The sequence below is a fragment of the Gouania willdenowi genome, chromosome 6 (genome assembly GCF_900634775.1).
Source record: "Gouania willdenowi chromosome 6, fGouWil2.1, whole genome shotgun sequence".
NCBI classification, from domain to species: domain Eukaryota; kingdom Metazoa; phylum Chordata; class Actinopteri; order Blenniiformes; family Gobiesocidae; genus Gouania; species Gouania willdenowi.
Window position 1 is genome coordinate 63,199,207 of NC_041049.1, and position 26,446 is coordinate 63,225,652.

General features: G+C 37.8%; 1 protein-coding gene across 1 annotated transcript; it reads right to left on the reverse strand.

Annotated features, from left to right (window-relative positions):
* LOC114465208 (proprotein convertase subtilisin/kexin type 5) lies at positions 1 to 26,056 on the reverse strand. The gene is made up of 16 exons (XM_028450052.1): positions 25,767 to 26,056; positions 21,028 to 21,231; positions 20,881 to 20,949; positions 20,696 to 20,738; positions 13,715 to 13,860; positions 9,728 to 9,922; positions 7,998 to 8,084; positions 7,727 to 7,925; positions 7,414 to 7,634; positions 5,578 to 5,820; positions 4,202 to 4,447; positions 3,458 to 3,653; positions 2,796 to 3,001; positions 2,630 to 2,730; positions 2,055 to 2,226; positions 1 to 1,004 (listed from the first exon to the last, which is right to left on the reverse strand). Exons 1-16 carry the CDS (start codon positions 25,954 to 25,956, stop codon positions 628 to 630), a joined length of 2,895 nt encoding a protein of 964 aa, XP_028305853.1. The 5' UTR covers positions 25,957 to 26,056; the 3' UTR covers positions 1 to 627.
* Positions 26,057 to 26,446: the final 390 nt, after the last annotated feature.

The window sequence follows — 26,446 nt, forward strand, 5'->3', positions numbered from 1 at the left end:
TTTCTAAAATCAGCCATTCTATGAATACAGGCACTTTGAAGAATCAAATATACAACCTCACTATGAAGTTAACTCTACAGTATTTATCTAAATACTCACTAGCTAACTTGTAGTTTACCTGTACTACCTTTCAGTAGGGCTGGGCAATATACAGTATAAAGATTCAAGAGTTATAGAGTTTTCTATTTTGGCGATATAGAAAATTACAATATTGCCTATATAAATATATATATTTTTAATTTGTAGCTTAATGTGTATTCAAATACTCATTGTAGGAGTTGCTGCTTTCTCTTCTTCTCACAACAGCATGAAAACCTCAGTTAGATGATCTCTAAAAGCGTCCTAACGCAGACCTACAACGAAACAAGCCACACGACAGAACTCACTCATACGTGCTGTCCCTTAGAGGAGAAAAAGCCAAAAGTGGCACATATTGTGCAGCTGTTTGTTGATAAATGTACCTGTGTGGCATTTTGCATCAGCAAATTTAACCCAGAATTCTCTTTCTGGTCAGACTTTATTGAGTTAAAAATATCGAGATGTGAATTTTTGTTCCTATCGCCCAGCCCTACCTTTCAGTATCATATGTTCTTTTATTACAACGAGCTTCCTTCTTAGGTCCTAAGCCTAACTAAGACATGTGTTCTCATCCCCATCCTGGTCTGGATCAGCGTCCTGCTCGTGGATGAAGCTGTAGCGTCGGTACACTGACCCACCTCTGCTCGTGTACACCACGTCCACCTCGTCTCCGCTGTCCGGCTCAGGCACCCCGTGGGGCATGTTCACGCTGGCGCTGCCGCTCAGCCGCTCATAACTCTGCTTCCAGCAAAACCTCTTCCTCACATGTGCCCTGACGAGGACAAACACAGCCAGTAGCAGGCCAACCGTTAGCAGCAGGGCTATCGGTAGCGCAGAGGAAGTGTGCTTCAGCACTCTGGAGGACATATTAGTGTCTGAGTCCTGCTCATCTCCTGTCTTAGGTTGAGGAGCCTCCACACACAGAGCTGGAACAGAAGCAGTGTCAGTGTTAGCGCCATTGTTGTATTAAATCAACTCCTTGGGGGCATTGCACAAAAAAAGGATGAGGATAAAGCCTGGGATAATCGTCTATCCTGGATAAACTTATCCCGAAGTTGGTTGAACGAAAGCCGGCAAAGTTTATCCAGGACCAGTATCCATGGTAATGACAATGTTGAAATGACACAGGGCCACATAATATAATCTGTGGCCCTGTGGATATCAAACTGCTCCATTTTTGGCCCCTGAACTAAAATGAGTTTGACACCCCTGCTCTATACCTATATCTATATGTTTTATCTGCAACATTATGAGAATGTTATATTGTTCTATTATTTTTGCCATATTTCACTTATTGTGTTGAAATTCAACTAAGTGGTAGATTTCTCGCCTCCTGTGTGGGACACCCAAGTTTGTATCTTGGCAAATATACTTTTTTTTGTGATTTTCCCCTCTGGGAGATAAATAAATATAGTTATTTATATATATATATATATATATATATATATATATATATATATATATATATATATATAAAACTCTCTCTCTCAAGTGCTCCCTGTAATGCCATCGCGTACCCCTAGGGGTACATAAACCTATTTTAGGAACACTGCTTTAGAAAGTTTTGTGGGGTCATTTGTAAATTTTTATTTGTCATTTCTAAGGTTATTAGGGAATAGTGAAAATTGAGTGGACTGACGGGGGAAGGTTGGTTGGTTTATCAATTATTATTATTATTATTATTATTAGTATTAAGGTAAGGAGCAGAAATGTAAGAATTTTATTCTCCATACTGCTCCTTTCCAACATTTAAAAATGTTTCATTTGGACTGTGATATAATATGATGTTAAATGAGGAATATATGTTGGTTTGCATTTTAATGAAAGAAACAAATATAAAAATATTTATAGAAAATAATTTTAAAAAAATACATGAAAAAATGACTACATAAACCAATAAACACATACACATAAACGAATAAACAAATAACAAACTAAACAAAAAAAATAAAACAAATAAATAAACAAACAAATACCTGAGCGGCTGTCGCACACACAGCAGTGTGAGTGGTTCCCTGAGGTCTGACAGCAGCTGGAACAGCGGCTCTCTACGGCGTGAAGTGCAGAACCACTGGGACACGTCAGGCACTGGTCGGGCCCGGGGCCGGTGCAGTGTCTGCATGAGCCGTCACATGGCTCACATGTTTCCTGACGTATAGGTTCAGACATTGAGCATCGCTTTAGTTCAGGCAGGCACGAAAGTCAATCTAGCCCCGCCCCTTTAAATGTCAGTAGCTGTAACAACATCATTATCAAATCTTAAAACTTTTGTTCCCCTACAATGAAAATGTTTAGGCTTGTATTAATATTCTACCCTAGGCATGGGAGGAAAAAGTGTAGGAAAAAAAGTTGTTCTATTCAAAACAATTTAAACACACACATGTTGCACATCGAAAAATAAAAAGCGACATAAGAATTATGTTAGATGTACACATTTAAATTGTGAGGAGCAGTACAACCTTTAAACATGCTTTCCTTTTTCTTCCACATAGATTTGATTCTTAAATGCAGTACAACAAGCCTGAGAATAAATACATGAGTCATGCTGTACCTCCTCTGAAAAGTATCGCCCCTCCTCACAGCGTGGATAGCAGACTTTGTCCCTGAGCGTGTTTCCCCAATCGCACGTCAAACATCCCTGAGGCGAGGCATCTAAACAACACATTAATGGCATCATGCAAAAAATTTCTCTGAGTTTCCACAACTTTCATATGTACCAGAGCACGTCCGACAGCTGGTGTGGCACTGCTTGCAAACATCCTCCACTTGATAGAAGCGACGTGGGCAACGTTCCACGCAAAGCTTAGTTCCTTGGAGCTCGAGAAGAGGAGGAAGACAGAAACGGCAGGACTCAGGTCCTGATCCTGTGCACAGCTCACATGACGGGTCACATTTCTGACAGTGGGAGCCCTCTCTGTAGTAGCTGAACGTGCAAAGAAAATGTTTTAGTTTTGGAGCAACAAAAAATTTGGACTTGAGTACAATTTCAATCAAGTAATGCTGCGTTCACACCGAATGCTTCTTCTGCGTCACCGGATGCGTCTGCCGCAGGTATCGTAGGATCAAAAAATGTCCCCATTCGCTTCATATGCACGTTTGAAGCGAAGCACCGCCCACCAGCAACACATCCAACTTGGTGAGTTTCACTGCCTGCTGAAGCAAGGAGCTGCACTCCTTTTTCGCCTCTCATAAACATAAACCACCAGTGAAAAAAGCTGGTGTGATTAGAGGCTATTGTAACCCTAACCCTAGTGTGAACGCAGTAAAACAGTGCTTCTACTTGAGTAGGATATACCAGTACTCTGTACACCTCTGGTGGATTATCACAAAGTTCTAATATTTCCAAGAATATGAAATATGGTACTCGTAAGGCCAGTACCCTGTGGGACAATGTGCGACGCAGAGATGGAGCAGACGCAGGTATCCTGTGGAGCAGGTCACACAGTCCCTCGGTGACGCCCCAGAGCAGGTGGAACACACGTGGTCACATGGCAAACAGAACCCCAGCTCTCTTCCACTGGCTTCCTGTCTGGAGGTATACGTACCAGACGGACACTCGCTCACACACGTGCCGTCTGGAACACAACATTCAAGTCAATTTACAGTACATACAGTAGCGCCAAATGGCATTTATACATACACTTTAAACGTTTTATAATCTGTTGCTACATCCGTGGGCGAGTATATTCTTGAATGTCCCAGCTGTGAGGAAGCGCAGCTCCCCCACTTGGCAGGGTTGGGGTCAATTACGTTTTTTAGTTACAATTATGTTTTCAGTTACCCATGTTCAATTACAATTTAGTTACAATTACAGTGACCAGCATTTTTTTCAATTACAATTAGATTACAATTATTTCTTATCCTCAGAAAGTAAATTACAATTACGTTCTCAATTACTAAAGTTCAGTTACAATTACCGGTAATGTGTTTTTGGAGAAATTTTGTGTATTTTTTGTTATTGTTTTGTGTATTTTTCTGTAATTTTTAAGTGTTTTTGTGTGATTTTGCACATTTACTTTGGGGGCTGCACAAAAATAGACTGAGGGCCAAATGTGGGCGCCATCTCTGGTCTATAAATGATCTATTTTCATTCATGTTCTGAAATGGTGTGTGCAAGCCTTACTTTGGAGGTATTTGGGAACAGCACATGCCTGACATTCATCTCTGCCTGGCCCTTCACAGGAGTAGCAATGAGGATGACAGCCCATGCAGGTGAACTGGTTGTCATGCAGGTATGTCCTGGGTGGGCAGTCCACGTCGCCCGTCACTCCACACAGTAACGTGTTTGGATCTAACACCAGTCCCCTCTCACACTGGATGCACTGGTTCGGCTCTGGACCAGTACAGCTGATGCATGTCTGGTGGCACTCTGGTTATTAACAACAGCATTAGCAAAACATGTCAACATCATGAATAGTGGGTTTTTTGAGTATTTAATAATTCTTTGAAAATATATGGTGACACTTGAAGTTTTATACATACAAGTCTGATATTACGCTGTCATTATTATGACATTACACCTGTCATTACAATGAACGAGGTGTTATGAAGGCTGTCATTAAGCATTGTTTGTTACCCTAACCCTTAACCTCAACCTTAACCTCACCCTAACCCTAAACCTTTACCTAATCTTTAGCCCTAACACTTAACCCTTAACCTAACTCTAACCCTTAACCTAACCCTAACCTTTAGCTCTAACCCTTAACCCAACCTTCAGCCCTAACACTTAATCAATAACCCAACCCATAACCTAAACCTAATTCTATCCCTAACCTATAAGACACCTGGTCCATAAAATGTACCTTTTAATATCCTTAACCATAACCCAACCCTAACCCTAACCACTAGAGGAAGCAGGCTCTAAACCTAAAAAAGAGATTTTACACCCTTAACCATAAATTAAAACTAAAACCTAACCACTTCTTTCTTAAAACTTAAATGATTTTTAGCCCTTGGGCCCTAAACCTAAAAATAATCTGAACTTTGAACTTACAACAAATGTACACAAAGATGAGTCTTCAAAACATAAAATGACAACAAAAATGCACAAAATGAGAGAAAAATAAACTAAACCACCACAACATACCACAAAATGATATTGATTGATTGATTATTTTATTCTAATTATTTAAAACCATTAAACTTCCTTTAACAACTATTTCTAAAAGCGTTATAAATGTGTTTTTATTTATAGTTGGTGTTTTGGTGCCTTGCCTTTGACTCCCCATACCAAACTCACCTGTTCTGGGGGTTTCATCAAAAGAAAATAACCACAAAGCTAACCCCTAACCTTAATCCTAACTAACCCAAAAAATGCCCACATAGCTCCAAAGATGTTAGTGAACAACACTTAATGACAGCCTTCATGACACCTTTTTCATGCTAATGACAGATAATGACAGCGTAATGTGAGTCTTGTGTTTAAAACTTAAAATAAAGAGTTACCAAATAAACCAGTGGAGATTGGTACAGACTATAGTCGTGTTTGCAGACGTTCACCTTGGCATTCTCTCGCTGCAGCCTCGTAGTAGGTGCCAGTGGGGCAATCCTTGTAGCATGCACCGTTGAAAAGCATGGGACTAAAGGTAGAGCAGCTCTCACAGTCGTCCTGCAGGGGCCCCGAGCAGCCACCACAGGTAGGGTGACACTGACCACAGCGGCCCTCGTCCATGTCCTCATAATAGCCCATGGGGCAGTTAGCTTTGCATGCTCCATTCAACAACAAGTAGAGAAAGCTGCACTCTGGGTACATAAACAATACAGATGTTGTGATCAGTGTTGGGCAAGTTACTCTAAAATTGTAATACATAATATATTACTAGTTACATGCATAAAAAAGTCAAATATTTGTATTACAATATCACTATCTCAAAAATGGAACTGAGTAACACTGCTTTAAGTTACTTTTAGCTAATTGCACATTTATGTTTTGTGAAGTCATTTTCAAATACTCATCTTATTTTATTGATACCATTACAGATTAATGTCAACAAATATGACACCACAAAACACCTTTTCTTTATATTTTATTGCCCTTTGAATCAGTCATCAGTACCTTAATATATTCTTATTTAACAATGTAAACATATAATAAATGCTTTAAAATGGGCACTATTTGCAAAACATAGCTTAAACATAGGCTAACAAAAACTTTATTAATACAACATTCAATCAGTCATCATAAAACAATTGACTGGAAATGTAAAATGTCACTGTAAATACATTTTTAATGTAATTGAAATAAGAGAATAATAATAATAATAATAAAATATGCCTTCGAGCCAAAAAGGCTACATACAAAATAAAAGTTTGTATAACTTCAACAAAAACCTTATGTCTAAATAATAGAATAACTTAGGACCGGAGCATAGCCAAATGGATATAAATATCACAACGTGGAGTTTCTTCTTCTTAACCACAGAAAGAGGTAGAATTTACGGCAGCGCTTTTTTTAGTCTTTTTTTTCTGTTTTCATTGGAATATCAGTGGAATTCATTAACGTCTCCATGTAACTTGTGTTACTGAGATTGTAACAAGAGTTTTGTTTCAATAATGCGTTATATTACTATGTTACTGAAAAAAGGAATACATTACAGTAACTCGTTATTTTTGTTCAACTCGCTGTGTAACACTGGTGGTGATATATATATATATATATATATATATATACATATAGTGTGATTGATCGCTGTGCAACTTATCTATAGAGGGTTTTCACGGCACGTCATCACCGCGTCATCAAACCGGAAGTCGCCATATTGGAGGTACTTAGTAAGTAAACAAAGCAGATCCCCAACATCGAACAAAAGGAAATGGTAAATTATTGCCTTGTTTATGACAAATCAGGGAGAACAATATCATAAGTTATCAGAGGAAAGGAGGCGCTTGTGGTGAGTGAAGCTAAACCAGGATCTACGAGTCAAAAATCTGAACAAAGTTCAGCCCATTTCTTGTCAGGTAAGTGAATTGTGAAAATTAACAAATTTTCTAGTGTGATGATAATAATATAATTCATATCAAGCTACTGCATGTAGTATTATTGACTTAATATAATCACATTTAATAGCCTGCTACAGTAGCAACATAGTTCTTAAAAAGTAGAGCTAAAATGTGCTGTATTTATCATTGTATTTCAGGTAAAAGGTCTGACCTTTATCAAAAGATGACCCAGATTGTGTTATGGTTAAAACCACGTAGTTGATCATATCAGGATACGCAATAGATGGAAGAATCTCCGGGTTGTCATTGATCCAAGACGAGGGAACCGACTCTGTGAAAATCCTCTATACTCAAATTTGGATATCCATGAAATTTTTAAATATAAAAAAAACTTACTAAAGCAGGTCCTGTCATCAGTGCAGATGTCACAGTGAGGAGAACAGCGTTTGCAGATTCCGTCATCTGCAGGGAACATCTGCACTGAACAGTTGAGTCGACACATGCCGTTCTCCAGGTAGAAGCCGTCAGTGCACGACAGACACTGGGACTTCATCTCACATGTCAGACACGAGCTGTCGCAGGGTTCACACTTCCCATCTGCTGCCTCGAAAAAGCCCCTGAAGGTTAAAGGAAAGGTTGGTGACATAACGAAACCAAAGCAAGAATACGGGTTGATTTCATAGCTATGTCTGTTCTTCTGCTCACTCACTCGGGACAAGTTGACCAACAGCGGCTCTGGTGAAGAAAAAGTGGGTAGGTTCCTTTGGAGCAGCTGATGCAGTTTTCACTGCTGCCCTCACAGGCCTCACAGTTTGGAGAGCAGACCTCACACAGTCCAGTGGCAGAGTTAGCAAAGGAGCCTGTTGGACACTGAGCTACACACGAACCATCCTGGTCCAGAAATACTCCTGGAACGCATCAATATACAGACATTAAAATGAAACACATGTTGTTTTAATGTGAACTCGAAGAAGTTCTACCTTTGAAACATGAAGAACAGTCCAGTGCCTGTGGTCCAAAACAGGTCTTACAGGAGGCGTCACATGAATGACACACTCTATACTTCCCTGCAATAAAAACAACAACAAAGGTATGGTTTAATCCAGGGTTGGGGGCAATTATAATTTTAATCGCGTAATTGATAGTTCATTACAATCATGACGTAAATATAATTGTAATTAAAAAATCTGTTCCTGTCGTAATCGAAATTAAATTGCAATTGAGTTCAGATAATTTTGTAATTTAATTGTAATTGCTATGACAATTCTATAAAAATTGTCAATTATAATTTAATGCTAAACTGGGGAACCATGTTACAGTTCTATGTACAGTTCAACACATGTAGTTAATAATTATTAAAATATGTTTCATATCAAGTTTTCCCACATTTTACCTTTTAAGAAAAATTTAAATCCAGTACACTGACACAAAAAAGGCTCAGACGCCCACACCATAAATATGAATCCCTATATTTTCATTGATTAGGAAGCCTAACAAGGTAATCAATAGATAGGAAATAAATTAGATAACAGATATTTGATTTTAGTGTATTTTACAGCTGATTTAGGATCTGTTACCATTAGCGATGCTAACACAAGAGGAAGGTTAACTTTTATTAGGTTATTCATTTCAGGCTCAATAATTGTGACTCATTTTAATTGAACTTAAGTAATTTCCTGTTTCACGTCCAACGGGCGCAGTTCTTACTCTACCCGGGAAAGATGCACATATTCGGACTCGGGCGGAGCAGACCTTTCCGCTGACACCATCCGAGCACTTTTGGAAATACTATCAACGCTGGAGCCACTTTCACGCTGCTCTCTACCATAGACACAGTACAAGGAGGCGGCGCCCTTCCTCCTGCGCGTGGGCGTGGTTCCAGCGCCTCTAATTGACACGCCCCCAGCATTTCAGAGCAGAGAGAAGTGCTTGTTTTTACATGATTTTGAGCAATTTTTTTCATCTTTCAAATTTGGCTCAGTGGTCAATGTCACATGTTTCTGTGACAAACTCATAACACATTTATTTCTGCTTTACGCAGACTTTAATAGCAATTGTAACAAGCTGGACTGCTTCACAAGCAATAGTAAAATTAAAATTAAAAAATGTCTGTTTATGTTCATGTTGTTAAATTAGTAGCTGATTATCTGCTGTTGTCATATTTTATAGTTGATTTTTAACCACAGAGACATCCACTTTTTGTATCGTATGATTGTTTCGAATGATAATAATTATGATGCATATGAGTCTTTATAAGTCTTTGAAGTTTTTTAGAATGACAAGCTTCCTTGTGTGTTTTGGGTAACACACTTATAGTTTTATTTATTTTTTTAATCAAAATATAACAAAGTAAAGTAAGGAGCTCTAATAATACAATAATAATAAAACTAATATGTTTTACAACAATAGCCCTGAAAAACAGAATTTAAACTCTTCATGTAATGAGAAGAGTTGATGTATATTGTTTTTTGTTTTTTTTTTTAAATCAACTAAACTAAAGTAAAATTAATATTGTATAGTGCATTATACAGTTCATGGTTAAAATATAAAAAATACACAATTTTTATTTTAATTGATGATTGTTGATTTTTTAGCATTAGGAATTCAAATACTAAAATGTTTTTGCACATGTTTAAAAAAAAGGCATATATTTAAATGAACTAGTAGCACCAAAAAAGACCAAAAACATGAGCAATGTCTTTCTTCTCACCATCAAAGAACTGGCCCAGGGGACAGTTCACCTGGGGACATTGTCCATGCAGGGAGGGGGTCCCCCCCAGACAAAGCTCACACTCTGTGGGTCCTGTTCCATGGCATGTCTGACAAGAGCTGTGGCAAAGCTGGCAGCGCCACCCACTGGGGTCACCGAAGCTTTGCTTTGGGCACTCCTTCATGCATTGGCCTCCTGACAACAAATGATGCACACAGTCAGGGGTGACTCAGAAATTAGTTTATTAAATTAATTTACTAAAATCATAATGAAGCTGTTATTAAGTCAGTGATACTCAACATGTGGCTCTGCATGTCTTCATTTTAATTATTATACCTATTTCTTTGTCCCATTTTTGCCCACTTTTTAGTTTTTTCAGATTTAAGCTTTCTTTTGACAACAAATAGTTCTTTTTGACACTTTTATCAAATTTTTGTTGATTCTTTATCCATTTTTTGCCACTTTACATCCAAATAAGCTACCTTTTGCCCAATAAATAACACTTTTTGCCAATAAATATAAGTTTTTCCGAATTTTTGTCCATTTTTGCAAGTTTTTTTGACACTTTTATTCAATTTTTGTCGATTCTTTAACCATTTTTTTCCGCTACTTTTCATCCAAATGAGCTATCTTTTGCCCAATAAATACCACTTGTTTCCTTTTTTCCCTACATTTTGCCTCTTTTTGTTCCACATTTTTGCCACATTTCACTGATTTAAGTTACCTTTTGCCATTGCATACCACCTGTTGCCTCTTTTTTGACACTCTTGACTGCTTTTGGCCCATTTTAGTCACTTTTCACTCTTTTCTTCCCATGTTTTTGCAACTTTTGGACCATTTTTTCCACTGGTTACAAAGTTTTCATGACTTTACTTACAATTTACTCATCACTGTTAACTCTTTGTTTGATGTCTTGAAATGGCAGCTTCATCAATTGTCTGGCTGTGATTGGCTTGATCACCATTCAATCAATATAACTGGACCAATACGTTTTCAACAATGAATCCCCCTGAAAACAGGGGGATGAATTCTAGGTTTTATGAAAGTGCGGGTGACGTATTCCCCACGAGTAGGACGCGCCTGCACACGTATGATTAAATTGTATGGTTTGACTAGAATCACAACACAAATGAAAGCATTATCCATGGCTTCCAGACATTCAAATTGAAAATATGTCAATTCTATTCAAATTTATTAAAAAATCCCCTATTTTTCTCTCACTCTCTTTATGCTTAATTCACATCTTTGTGTTTGAATTCTTGATTTCAGGCATGTCTGATTAAAACAGTCTGGTATGTGTATTTTAAAACTACCTTTTGAAGAGAAACTGACAATTCATTGCTGCTAGCTTAATGGCTAGCAGATAGAAAGATAGGTATAAGCAAGACAGATTATTACGTAGAAAATGGTGACCCCAAATTTGTGTGGCCCCCAACGTTAACACACAAAATGAGATAAAAAATCATACAAAATTGCCAAACAATATGCTACCCACGTAGCACGCATACGTCTCGCTGATGTCAGTCTTAGATCATGCGCTAATGACTCATTTTGTGCGTTTTTCCCCCAAATCGGTGATACCACTTTAAAATTATGTCAAATTGTCGAACTGTAAAATGTCACTTCCATGAAGCTGTTTTTGTGTTGGGGCTCTTTTGGCTATGCTGCTGAAAATACATTTATGATTATGAACTGTGTCTCTCTTTATTCTGTCATCATATAATAAGCTATTTAGTGGTAGTATATTGGTTTTGTTGTTGTTGTTGTGATATTGCCATATTCCTATCAGATTTAAGTGAATACTTTACTATGTATATGGAGATATTTATACTAATTGAATGATCCGAGCTAAATAAAGGTTAATATAAGCTGTTGAGAGGCCGCGCTGAGCATCTTTAATTCATCGGCCAAATGCCGATGTCTCTGCGAAAACCTGCCCAATGAACAAACGCTCTCCATAACACGTCTCACCGATGCAACTTCATTCATCGTGCCGACGTCGGCGAGATGTATGTGTGCTATCTGGGTAGACAACAATAACACACAAAACACCAAAAAAAAAAAAAAAAAAAAAACTCATACAATGACTAGAAAAAACACAAATGACTAAAAAAAACTTCACAAAATGACAACAAAAACATTGTAAACAAGAGCACCCAGAGAGCACAAACCTTCACCAAGTTTATTGGCGCAAAATAGGGCTGGGCAATATATCGAGACTCAAGATATATCAAGTTCTCTATTTTGGCGATATAGAAAATTACAACATTGCTTATATTGATATATACTGTATATTACCATTTTATGTGAAAGTATTCGTTTTAGATGTCGCTGCTTTTGCTACTTTCTCAGAGCAGCATGAAAAGCACAGTTAGGTAAAATGCCGAGTGCGTCCTAACCCAGACCTTCATCTAAACAAGCCACACGACAGAACTCACTCGCACATGCTGTCCCTTTGAGGAGAAAAAGCCAAAAGTGTCTCTGTTGCATTTTGCACCAGTAAATTTAACCCAGGATTGTTTTTCTGCTCTGGTTTTAATTTAATTAAAACTATTGAGATTTACATCATATATCGACATTTTGAGAGAAATGATTGAGATATGAGTTTTGGTCCATATCGCCCATCCCTAGCACAAATTCACCAGCAGGTGGTGCTGTAGAACCAGCCAAACATCCATATTATGCTCCAAAGTTTGTTCTGGATACTTTATCCATAATACCCGACACATCATCTCCAAAATCAAACCTAATATCATCATATCTTGGTGGAGGTAACGACACGTTTATACAAAAAAGACTCCAAAATCACAAACTTACAACAAATATACACAAAGATGATTCTAAAAAACATAAAATAACAACAAAAATGCACAAAATTAGAGAAAATAAAATTCACTAAACAACTACAACATACCATAAAATGACTGTAAACCAGAAAACTGATTGATTATTTTAATCTAATGATTTAAAACCATTAAACTATCTTGAACAACTATTTCTAAACGCATTCTAAATGTGTTTTTATTTATAGTAGTCATTCATTCTTTGCTTTGAAGAGGGTTCTTAATGGAGAAACAACAAGGCTATTCTTTTTACAATAAATGATAAGCAGTAATAAACACAAAACAAATATAAATTAAATTAAATACAAATTTATAACGCAAATACATATAGTTTTTACTTTTAGATTCACTTTGGCCTGAGATAAAGTATGTCAGACATAGACAACTGGCCCTCGGTCTAATTTTGTGCGGCCCCCAAAACAAAATTGTAATTCATGAAGTTGGATGTTATATGAAGCCCAACATGACACACGAAACTATATAAATTAAAAGCTTGTTTTAACGCTCAGATTGGTCATTTTTCTAAATGCTGACATGAATGTTGATAATGTGGCCCTCGGATCACATTTTTGTGGCCCCTGCTGTGATAGAAGTTGCCCATTTCTGAAGTATGTGATTCTGACCTGTTGATGAAGTTTCTAGTCTTTCTAATCTTAATATATGAGTGACAGGTCCTAAACAGTGAAGCTTGAAGGTTCCTTTAATATACTACTAAAGGTTAATCCACTCTGAAACAATATGTACTGAAATGTGCCCATACATTAATGTACATAATAATGTGTGCTTATGTTAACTCGTGTCTGCAGAAATAAAGAAACCATCCATTACTTTCAAATTAAAGTTCTTAAACCCATTTTCTATTCCCGAAAAGAACAACACAATCTCGTTGCTCTAAAAAACACCATTTGCATATCCTGTGGTGCAGATTTGCTGACACAAAAAAAAAAACATTTGCAATACAAATGAACACTGGGGAGTGCCATCATTTATCTCCAGCAAGAATGACTGATTGCTCTCACACACACACTGATTTAAGAGTCAATAAAACTAATTTGTGCTGCACAATGTACGACAAAACAGTCATTCAAACCTTTTAGCATGCAAGCAGTAAATAACTCATGTTAATATTCTTGGTGAGTGTTACCATTGAGGAAATACCCAGGCCTGCAGGCGAGGCATTCTGTGTTAGTCCTGCAGTCTTCACACGGTGCAGGACAGGACACACACACACCCCTGTCCCAGTCCTCATACGTGCTCTGGGGGCAATGTCGGCGACACTGATGTATGAATCTGGAAGAAAAGGAGGTGTTAAAGTTCAACACCATTCAAATAATCATTCATTCAGAGTTAATAAGTCAGTGGCTGATATAGGTGAGTTCAGACGCGTCTCACCCGTGGGGGATACGACACCCGCACTTTCATAAAAACTAAAATTCACCCCCCTCACTTTTTACAGAGGGATTCATTGTTGAAAACGTATTGGTCCAGTTAGATTGATTGAATGGTGACCGAGCCAATCACAGCCAGACATTTGATGAATCTGCCGTTCAAAGAAGGTAAACAAAGAGTTAAGAGCGATCAGTAAAGTGACAAAACATTTTGGCAAAAAATGGTCCAAAAGTGGTAAAAATCAGGAACCCCAAAAATCTCTCCCCTTCATTCCCCCTTATAGATGACCCTGTCTGTGTTCAACCACCTTCAGCTATTGTGGGGGTCCCTGGTCTCTGGGACCTTTATGTTAGGGGTCACGGGCTGAAAAGGCTGAGAACCACTGCTCTAAGAAATAACAGGCTAACTCATTGTTAATTTCAGGCTCAATAATTGTGATTAATTGTAATTGAACTTTAGTAATTGAGAACATAATTGTCATTGACTTTCTGAGGATAAAAAATAATTTTAATTGGAAAAAAAATGCTGGTCACTGTAATCGTAATTTAATAATTCAACATGGGTAATTGAAAACATAATTGTAACTGAAAAATGTAATTGACCCCAACTCTGGCAAATGCTGATTTGCTAAAATCCCACATATAAAAGGATATTATCTGTAATTGAGACTAAAAACTGATATAAATTACTCCTAAGGCATTTTTTCCACACATTTAAAATCAGGTTTTATTATTCAGCTTGTAAGTGCATGCATGTAATGAGCTGCGTGTCCCTTTAAACATCTCAGTGAATCAAGTCAATGTCAACCTCCGCGCTCTGCAAAGCAAACATTGCAAACCACTGAAATATGTGCCAAGTGCTATTGTTGTGACCTAATGCCACGTTCAAAGCGTTGCTGTGAAACGGAGTCGCTGCAGCTGCAGGTAGCCACCATGTGAAACACTGGAAATACAAAGTATACCACATACAAGAGACAATCCCAGCGTGCACGATGTCACAGTCCAGTGCACACCTGCAGCTCTATTGTTTACTTCAATGCACTGACTATACGCTACCAAAAGGTTTCGCTCAGTCAAACACCAGCAAAGGATGGCAAATAGAGAAGCAGCGACGCCACAGGCTGTCGTTCTGTGAGAACATTCTGCAGCTGTTCTCATCTGTAGACAGAAAGTTAATTGGTGTTTTATTTGAAGCCCAGAGCTTTGGGGTGATTTCTGTTATTAACGTGTCCTCTCTGTCCTCCAGGGCCTGTGATGAGTTATGAATTATTACTTGGCTGGGATGAGAAATAGCCCAAAATATTTTAAATTGAATAGACGTCACACATATATGACTCCTAGATTAAAAACCTTCCACCAAGTAGAAAAAAGAAGAGTGACATGTTATCAAATTATTATTTTGTAACATATTCCCCTTCCTTGCATTAGACCACTGTTTCTCAAATGGGAGTACGCGATGGCACTACAGGGGGTACAGGGGAGAGAGAGCGTGGAAAAGTAACAAATGAAAGCATCAAAAATATGAGGTTTTATAATGTTTATTTCTAGTTAAAAATCATAATCATACTAAATATTACCAGCAACTCACAAAATGACAACAAACACACACAAAATAAGAGAAAAATATACTGAATAATATAAAGAATGAACAGCATCAAAATACACAAAATGACACCAAAAACACACACACTGAGAGAGAATATTTACTGTTACCAACACACAAAACAACAACAAAGACACACTTAATGAGATAAAAATGCACAAGATCACTACAAAATACACAAAAATAACAGAGAAACATAGAAAACGACATAAGAAATAACCAAACAACATCAAAGACAAACACAAATAGAGAACGAATAATTATAATAATACTAACAACATACAAAAACACACGAAATAGGAGAAAAATATACTGAATACAAAAAAAACACACAAACAACAACAAAACACACAAAATGACACCAAAAACACACAAAGGGCCTATACTAGGAAGCTAGATTTCCTCTTATCACGCTAACTTCCGGGATTTAATCAGTGTGTGCTGGACTACAAAGCTGGCTAACGGTTTACGGAGTGAAATCACCATGGTAACTTAGGCTGAATGACTAACCTGGTCGGGACCGGGTTTTGTTCTGGATAAGATCTGAGCGAGTACTAAAGCCCCGCCTCCTGAACACTCAGTTCTCTTAGAAAGCGACCTGTCCAATAAGAGGAGGATCATTCTGTGAACATGTCGCTGTGTGACTCTGACAGGAAAGAGAATATTTACTGATGACATCCTATAAGAAACATATAGATTTATATCTGATGGACTGACCTACATTAGTCAGCTGATAAAGCCTGCATGCATCGGGCGCTTTCAGACCCATGAATTAAGTCAGTCATGTGTTCTGGGGTGATGCAAAGAGCCTTAGTCCTGTAAGATAATATAAAATACAAATATTGATGGAGGCTGAGCTGTTTGAACGCAGCATCAGAGCCACAGACACGGTAAAAGTGAAACTGATCAGAGTGTCTGTTTAACACTCATCAATTACTGCATTAATTCCTTCCTGCTTTTACTGCAGCAACAGTGTTGTTTTTTCCCTGAATTATGAATTTTAATTCTTCATATTTGTAAAGAATTATTCCTCAATTGTGATGTAAATTGCTCTACACAGATTATCTCTAAATGTGATTGGTCTGACGCTGTAATCTCCACCTCTGTCACAAGTGCACACACGTAGCCAGGCTGAAATCAACTCGCTTAACTTAGCGAGTCGTAATCTAGATTTGTAGGACAGCTTCTGTCTGACAGAGAATGTTTGGTTGGGTGAAGCCCGCTAACGGAGATAAATCCAGGATATAATTATCTAGCTTTGTGGTATAGGCCCAAAATGATGATAGAAATGATCTTGATCATAAAGGGAACTGAAAATACATAGGTCAGTCTTGGCCCTACATTAGGAGGGAAATGACCGTAAATGACAATAACTGATGAAATAAATCTCTCCAGGAGGCACTAAATATTTTCATTCACTTATTTACAAAATGAGATTCTTTAAAATGTGTTTTGTCACTCATTCATTCCATCATTATGCTCTATAGTTGTTTTTTTCCACAGAATTGTGAGCATAATATTGTAGTCGGACATAAGGGGGTACTTGGATTCAAAAGTAAGAAAAAAAGGGGGTACTAGAGTCAAAAAAGGTTTAGAACCACTGCTTTAGAGCATCTGACCTGCACTGCAGGGACAGTGAACGCAGCACTTCCTGCTGTGTTGCTGTGGATTTGGGGCTGGGATATAACGCTTGTTTGAAGAGGAACAGCTGGAGGCGCCACACTGCATCCATCAGGTTACTCACAAAAGACTTGGAAAATCCACATCCGTCTGTGCAAATATTGATTCATTCATTCCAGAAAAGTGCAATTGCATTTCCTACGCAACTTTTGTACGGCGTTTTCCTTGTTGCTGCGAGTGTGCTGCCTAAAAAATTGTGGGATATGAGCAATAGGGGCTATTTGACGCTATAAAAGCCTGTGTGAAAATTTTATATTGGGGGAATAAATCAAAAACTAAGCTTTTTTCAAGTTGTGATTAAACGTTTTTTGATCCACTTATTGTGTGGCTTGGTCAAAGCTGTGTGCTTTAAACATTCATTATTACTACTAGCAAAAAATAAGCCCTGAAAATCCTTTGCTGGAATGTATGTGAGCTTTTCAAATCAAGGCTCTATTACCATTCCACGCTAGGCTGGCTTTCTTCTATTGATGCTTGTTGCTCAAGGTTGAGCAAATGCTGATTTTATCTGTGGGTTCTTTTTAATATTTATACTCATTAGAAATGCAGAGGAGCATAGCAGAGAATGGTTAAGGCCACGCTGCAAGGTGGTGGATTTCTCTTTCAGTCCTTCTCTATATACTTGTAGTTTAGATTAATGTCAAATTTGGTGCACCCAATAATGAAAACAAGCCAGTATAGACCACTGAGGGCAGCTGGGTGTGTGTTTTTCATATGTGCTGTGTTCTTCTCCACAGTCAATCTAAAAACATTACACAAAACCCCACTGTGTTAAGTTTTCCCTGGGCTCCAACCAAGGCTCAGGTAACAGTGTGTGACTCAAAAATGGAAGGTAACTTGACTCACACAATACAAGGAGGCCTAAACACAAGGGGAAAGTACACAATTGGTGGTCTGTTTGAGCTGTACCAAGTGTGTGGCACACTGAGTCTAAGAGATAAGCAGATGGAAACCGGAGAAATAATCCGTGTACCCTTCGTTCTTTGGTTATTCCATTTTAAAACTAAATCAAAATAACAAACAGAAAAATATATTTTTCTGTGTGTAAGATATTTGAATATTTACGGGGAAATTAGAGCGAGAACTGAAGTCCGCTGCACCTGGTTTCCCTCCACAGGTCCTGGGCCAGGTCTACGCACACAATAGGACTGTTTAGGATTTATTTCAGCAGTTTTCTGGTCCTGCTCATGTTTTCACGCAGTCTGTGGATGTTTTAGCACGTAAAAAGCTGCTCACATTTATGTTTTGTTTTGCAGTCCAAATAGTATCCAAATAAGCAGGTGACTGACTATCGACTGTGAGGAACAATAGATGTTAGAACTTCTACGATTTGACACTTTTCCAAAAACAATTACACAGCTTTTTTTTGATTTTTTTGACAGCAGTGAAATATATTTATTTTGCACATTATACTATACTGTGAGCCACTAACGGCAGCTATCAACACACACAAAGTTGATCACAAGAAACGAGGAGCACCAGTAGATTCATTACACCACCTCTGGTTCCTTTAATCACATATCGTGCAAGTTTTACGTAACATCCTTTTTTTTTTTTTTTCATTTATGTATTGCTCCTTCTTTTGTCAGGGATTAAAAGTCCGCCCCCGTCTGTGGGTCCCCTCTGTGTGGTTAGCTTAAAACATGAAGCTCTCGTCCGAGCTTCCCTTAAATATTCAAATATCACACAAACAGAGCAAGATTTAATTTTAAAACAGTTTGTTTTTTTAGTTTTCTGTATTTCTGTTTTGGTTTCAAATCAGTAAAACAAAAACTCTACACTGTTTATTTGTTATTTTCATTTGGTTTTAACACGGAATAACCCACTCTAAAGATTTCAAGGACACGATTAGTTTTCAGTCACCTGTTTAAAGACCCTATTACTGTATTTATTGTGCATTTTAAATATGTATTTCCTACTTTAAATTTACAGCTGTGCTATCAAGTCATTCCACTCGTCTTTTTGTAAAGTTATTTCTAAGTGTATTTCCTTATTTAAACATGGAACTACTACTATTTGCTCCCAGTTTCCAATTCTGCCATCACTGCCTTTTGACAGTTTTGTGTCTCCATAAAAACATCCACACTTTTCTACATTTTAATAAAAAATATCCGACTATGCTCTGTTGCTAATCTTGTTTTATAATAATAAAAGTCGCTTGCTTCAACAAACTGTTGACACGCTGACTCCTAATCCTCTGCAAGTGAGAAAATCCCGAGAAAACAACAGGACAATTCCACCTCCGTCACTATACGATTGTTTGTGTGAATTGTGTGGGGTTTTTTTCCACATTAATATCAAATCTTTGTGTAAAACTCTGGTTTTGCCCAATTTTGATCAAATTGGACTAAATATAGCTTCTGCACCAACATGGGTTTGACACTGTTTTGAAAGAATCAAAGTGGAAATCTTTTGTAAAAAAAAAACAAAACGATAATATCTGTGAAATTGTTCAACATTGAAGCATGAGTGAAACTCTACCAGGCTTTGGGTCAATTATAATTGTAATCATGTAAGTCAGTGCTTCTCAAATCAGGGTATGTGTACCTCTAGGGGTACGCAATGGCACTACAGTAGGTACTTGAAAAAGGGACAGAGCCACTAATGGCAGCTCCATAATTCAATTTAGTTTTTCCATGACATGAGGTCAATCTTTAGTTAAAATTGACATAATCCTGCTAACAGACAGACAAACAAACAAAATAATAATAATACTTATGGTGATTGCCTCATAAAACTTATTTACACTTAAAATCACAACATAACCTAACCGCTAGGGCGAACATGGGCTCGTCTGTGAACGGTCACATTTACAGACCATGGAGTCGCTGTTAGCTTACCAATAAACAGGAAGAGATTCATCACTTTTATAATAACTATTGACTAGGCCACTGGGAGTGAGGCCCAAGGTCAAGGCAGGCTGACTTGATAATACTGAATCATGTTTTTCTGCAGCCAGTGCCTTCTCCTCGCTCTCCTCTCTCTGCTCTGTCAGGTGTCGTGAAAGCTGATGATGGCAGTTCCTGATCTGTGGTTCACGGCTCAACTAGTCTGAGACACTCTGATGTTCTATCTCTCTATCCTGTTCTGTTGGTCCTTCTGTCCACTAACCCCAACCAGTCGACGCAGATGGCTGCCACCTCTGAACCTGGTTCTGCTGGAGATTTCTTCCTGTTTAAAGGAAGTTGTTTCTTCCCACTGTCGCTAAATGCTTGTTCATGTGGATCTTGTTGGGTTTTTTCTTTCTTATTATGAATTCTATATTTTGAAAAGCCCATTGCGATGACTGTTGTAATTTGCGCTATACAAATAAAGTTGAATTGAATAGAATTGAATTGAAAATGTGAAATCAAAAGATTTAGAGACACTGACAATTAGTTTGTGATTGAAGAAACCGAACAATGACAACAAAAAAAAAGTCTAAACACAAAACATCAAAGGAAAAAAAACTCACAGGAAGTAACCTTCAACGCAGCTGTTGCAGACGTCCGAGTCGTCTGAGGACAAAGGAGAAAATGGTGATTCATTAGGATTCAAGCAGGAAGGCAAACAAACCTTTGCGCTGTCACCATCAGGGGCTTAACATACATCACTGATCCTGATTGGTGCACATTGAGAACACAGCAGCAGCTCCTTTACCTGTGGAACATGTTTTGCAGCCCACTTCACAGTCAATGCACTCTCCTGTATCAAGGTCCTGCACCTGCCCTGACACACAAAGACCCACAATAATGAATGTGTTTCTGTGAAATTACAGTCTCCACAGAAACCCTGCTGTATAATTACCTGTGCCACACGATGCGGCTACGCAGACTCCGTTCTGCATTTTGTAGTGCTCCCGACATTTAGCACATATGTTGCCATCTGTGCAGAGTTCACAGTTGGCAATGCAGGGCAGACAGGCATAGTGACCCCTGTCAGGGTACAGCCCACGCGGACAGTGTGTCCGACAGCGGCTTTGGTGGAGAAAACGCTCCTGTCCATCTTCATCTATGGAGGAAAGGAGAAAAATGACTTATTATAAGAACAATTTCATCTAGTGATGCAGGAATAACATTGTTATATTTAGTGCACAAGTAAAGGATCACATGCAGTATTAATAAATACGGTACCATTTAAGCCAGAACATTTTAAGTGAATAGAATTGTCACAAAAGATGCTTGAGATTCTTGTGTTTTATTTGACAGGGTGTGGGTGTGTTTTTGATCACGTTTGTTACAGTGTTACAAAAAAGTAGCCAGGATTAGTGACAGATTGAGCCAGTTCAGATATTTTTATACAGAATTTTATTTCAACTAGATTTATATTTCAGAAGGAAAAATTACTACTACTACTACTACTACTACTACTACTACTACTACTACTACTACTACTATTACTACTACTGCTACTGCTACTGCTACTACTACTGCTACTGCTACTACTACCACTACCACTGCCACCACCACTACTACTACTACTACTACTACTACTACTACTACTACTACTTCTACTATTACTACTACCACCACCACCACCACCACCACCACCACCACTACCACTACCACTACTACTACTACTACTACTACTATTACTACTACTACTGCTACTGCTACTGCTACTGCTACTGCTACTACTACTACTACCACTACCACTACCACTACCACTACCACTACCACTACCACTACCACTACCACTACCACTACCACTACCACTACCACTACCACTGCCACCACCACCACTACTACTACTACTACTACTACTACTACTACTACTACTACTACTACTACTACTACTACTACTACCACCACCACCACCACCACCACTACTACTACTACTACTACTACTATTACTACTACTACTACTACCACCACCACCACCACCACCACTACTACTACTACTACTACTACTACTACTGCTACTACTACTACTACTACTACTACTACTGCTACTACTACTACTACTACTACTACTACTACTGCTACTGCTACTGCTACTGCTACTGCTACTACTACCACTACCACTACCACTACCACTGCCACTGCCACTACTACTACTGCTACTGGTACAGCTACTGCTACTACTACTACTACTACTACTACTACTGCTACTACTACTACTACTACTACTACTATTACTACTACTGCTACTACTACTGCTACTACTACTACTACTACTACTGCCTACTACTACTACTACTACTACTACTACTGCTACTACTACTACTACTACTACTACTACTACTGCTACTGCTACTGCTACTGCTACTACTACCACTACCACTGCCACTGCCACTACTACTACTACTACTACTACTGCCTACTACTACTACTACTACTACTGCTACTACTACTACTACTACTGCTACTGCTACTGCTACTGCTACTACTACCACTACCACTGCCACTGCCACTACTACTACTACTACTGCTACTGGTACAGCTACTGCTACTACTACTACTACTACTACTACTACTACTACTGCTACTACTACTACTACTACTACTACTAATCTGCATTTTTTTCTAAATCAATTACTTGACATTTCAGGCGACCTCATTTAAATTCCCAACATGACTGAAAAACTGAAAAACACTGGCCTAATGTAAACAAGGATATTCAGTCAGACATAATTAGGTCGAAACTATAACTTAGGGGTCACCAACATAGTGCCCGGGGCACCAGGTAGCCCTCATGTGAGTAGTTAGTAGGGATGTCCCGATACAACTTTTTCACTTCCGATACAATACCGATATTGCAGCCTTGGGTATTGGCCGATAGCGATATCATCCAATGCAATATAACCTTCAACATAATATCTACAGTATTCTACAATTAAATAAATATAATATAATATATATCAAAGATTTTAGATGCAGTCCGATAAAATTCGATATTCGTTTTCTGGCTGATATTGGACCGATATTCAATATCAATATTGAATCAGGACACCCCTAGTAGTTAATACTTAGTAGAGGTAAATACTGCTACACACGATAAAGTATCAGTATTAAATCAACCATCTTTAAATGTTTATTTTCACAGAAACATTGTGACAAATGTTTTTAAATGCTGCAGATTTGGTGTATATATGTTAGATATAATAATGTGAAATAAATTTAATAATTTTTTTTCAAAGACGCAAAGTGAATTTTACAAATTTTTGCATTGTTTACAATTAGTCAAAAGTCGTTTGTTTGTAGCTCGTAAAATAGCAACATGTGGATTTTCAATGACATGTAGAAAATGAAACAATTGATTAAATTGGGAGAAATAAAGAGTTGCATGTTGAAACTTAAACATTTTCTACCTTTTTATCTTACCCTCGAATTAAAGTGAAACCAAAATGTAGAGCTTTTCTAACTGGTAGCCCTTTGGATAATACAGTACCTATTAAATATATAGCTCACCGTTTCTGAAAGGTTGGTAACCCCTGCTATAGATTGACAGAGCTGTGTTTTGGCAGCACCGATCACTGCTGTGAGCCAACCTGAGGCGTCTCTGGGAGCAGTAGAAATGCAGCTTTGTCATGTCTTCACAGTAGATATGTGAGACAGGAAGGAGAGGGCATTACATTACACTGCTGCTGCTGCTGCTTTTTACCCTTTCACTAATCACAGACGCAGCGTTGGGGTCAATTATAACTGTAAACGCGTAATTGATAATTAATTACAATTATGGCGTAATCATAATGGTAATTGTAATTTGAAAAATTTGTTGCTGTCGTAATTGTAATTGAGTTTAGATAATTGACTTTGTAATTGTAATTGCCATGAAAATTCTAAAAAAATTGTCAATAATAATTAAACACAAAACTGGGGGAACCATGTTACAGTTCTATATGTACAGTTCTACACATATGTAGTTAACAATTATTAAAAATGTTTCATATCAAGCTTTCCCACATTTTAGCATTTAAAAGAAAATTGAAATGGAGGAGTACACTGATACAAAAACTGGCTCAGACGCCCACATCAAAAATATTACAACGTATATTTTCATTGATTAGGAAGCCTAACAAGGTAACTAATAGATAGAAAAGAAATGAGATGATTGTTTTTAGTGTATTTTACAGCTTATTTAGGACCCGTTATTATAAGAGATGCTAACAGGAAGCTAACACAAGAGGAAGGTTAAATTTTATTAGGTTATTTATTTCAGGCTCTGGAGTTGCGATTAATTGAGAACGTAATTGTCATTGACTTTCTAAGGATAAAAAATATTGTAATTTGGGAAAAAAAATGCTGGTCACCGTAACTGTAATTGAATTGCAATTGAACATGGGTAATTGAAAATGTAATTGTAACTGAAAAATGTAATTGACCCCAACCCTGGAAACGACAGAAGAGATCCATAGTATAGCCTACAGTGTAAAAGCAGAGAAAGTGGGCACAACTCGGAATGTAGTGGGAAAAATGTATGTTTTGCAGGTTGATCCTGGTGGTGAATCAACACCTCTATAGCCCAGGGCTGTGTTTCTTTCTCCCTATGATTAACAAAGACCCTATTCTAACATGATCAGATTACAGGGAGAGAACCTGGGAGAGAAATGATCACACCTTTATGGCTTACCGATGTCAAGGGTCCCCTTCACACAGAGGCGTCAAACTCATTTTAGTTCAGGGGCCAAATACAGAGCAGTTTGATCTCAAGTGGGCCACAGACTTTATACGGGAAAATTAGTAATTTCAACATTATTGTGTTCTAGTTTGCACTTTTACATATAAATATAAAATACATACTAAATATGTACAAGAAACCAACAATATATATATATATATATATATATATATATATATATATATACTTTAGATTTCCTAGATTCTCTGACCAATTTCTATTTAATTAAGGGAAATATTCTTTTTTTAGACCTTTATTTCAGACTTGGGGACCATATAAACCATACAAGCAAACAGAAAGACACACATTATGAAACAATTTGAAGAAAATGTACGGAATTTGTAAGAATTGTAAGTTTTACCATTAAAAATGACTGTCATCATGCAATATGAGCACCGTGAACAGTGTAAGCTCCTACAAATATTGTTCAGTTTCATTTACACAATGATTCTTGTTTTCGCTGGCATTTTTAACTTTCTTCTACGGACCGAATTGGATGCTCCAAAGGGCCGGATTTGGTCCCCGGACCATGACTTTGATACAAACCTTTACTGGGGGAAAAAAAATGAAAATTCTTGTAATCAACACAAATCATTTAAAGGGCTTGGCTTTTGTAACCATTAAATCAGGTAACCTTGAAAGGGGAAAAAAAATGAAACTTCATTTATCTGTGTATATGTTACTGTCAACTACGAAGCAAAAATAAAAATAAAAAAATAAGGATGTAATTTAATAATGCCTTATCTGGTTTAATTATTTTCGTCATTTTTTTTTTTTTTTTCCTCAGCAGAAACCATGACAGTTATTTGTATTTCTTTGGCTTCACCAAGGCAACAACACCTGCATACACATTTTAATGCAGACCTCTGCTTGTATGTGTCTATGGTGGTTTATCATTCTAAAGGATGGAAGGTAGTGGTACTCACAAACTCCACAGGTAGTGCATTGATAGAGCTCGTGCCCGGTGCACTCCGTGCAGGTAGAATGACACAGGACGCACTGGTTCTTCAACACAAACTGCCCACTCGGACAAAGCGTCGAAGATTTACACGCATTAAATCTCACGCAGATGGCGAAGAAGGAGACGAAAAACGCAACGAAGGAAGGAGACCCCATGGCTTCCAACACACGCTGTGCCTGCGGAGACGCACAATGTCCGTCCGTGCGTCCGTGCGGCGGTGGGTCGGTCGGTGTGACGCTCCGTGACTTCACGGGAAAAGATAGACAACTTACAGGACCAGTTTATCCACTGGGAACCGCTGGGCTATGGAAATGAATAGAAATTAGATAGATAGATTGATAATTCAGTTTGCGGTTCTAAACCTGGGGTCGGCGGACCATTTATTGGGGTTCCCTGAAAAAAAAAAAAAAAAATTATATATTTGTAAAGTTAAAGTTCTATGTATTTATTCATTCATTCATTTATTTGACAGGGACAATCCAATTCGACATAGATACAAAATAAGTTTGCAGCTGATGTGATGCACATTAGGGCTGGGCATCGCCAGGAAGCTCTCCATACGATATATCGCATTATTTTTTATTTATTTATTTTTCCCAGTGTAATGATATTATCACGATACATCAATTGTGCGATAATCGATAT

Coding starts and splice junctions, on each gene's coding strand:
- LOC114465208 (XM_028450052.1), bottom strand. CDS start 25,956: ATGGGGTCTCCTTCCTTCGTTGCGTTTTTCGTCTCCTTCTTCGCCATC. Junction 21,232..25,766: donor ATGCACTACCTGTGGAGTTT/GTGAGTACCACT, acceptor TTTCCTCCATAG/ATGAAGATGGACAGGAGCGT. Junction 5,821..7,413: donor TGATGACAGGACCTGCTTTA/GTAAGTTTTTTT, acceptor TTATGTACCCAG/AGTGCAGCTTTCTCTACTTG.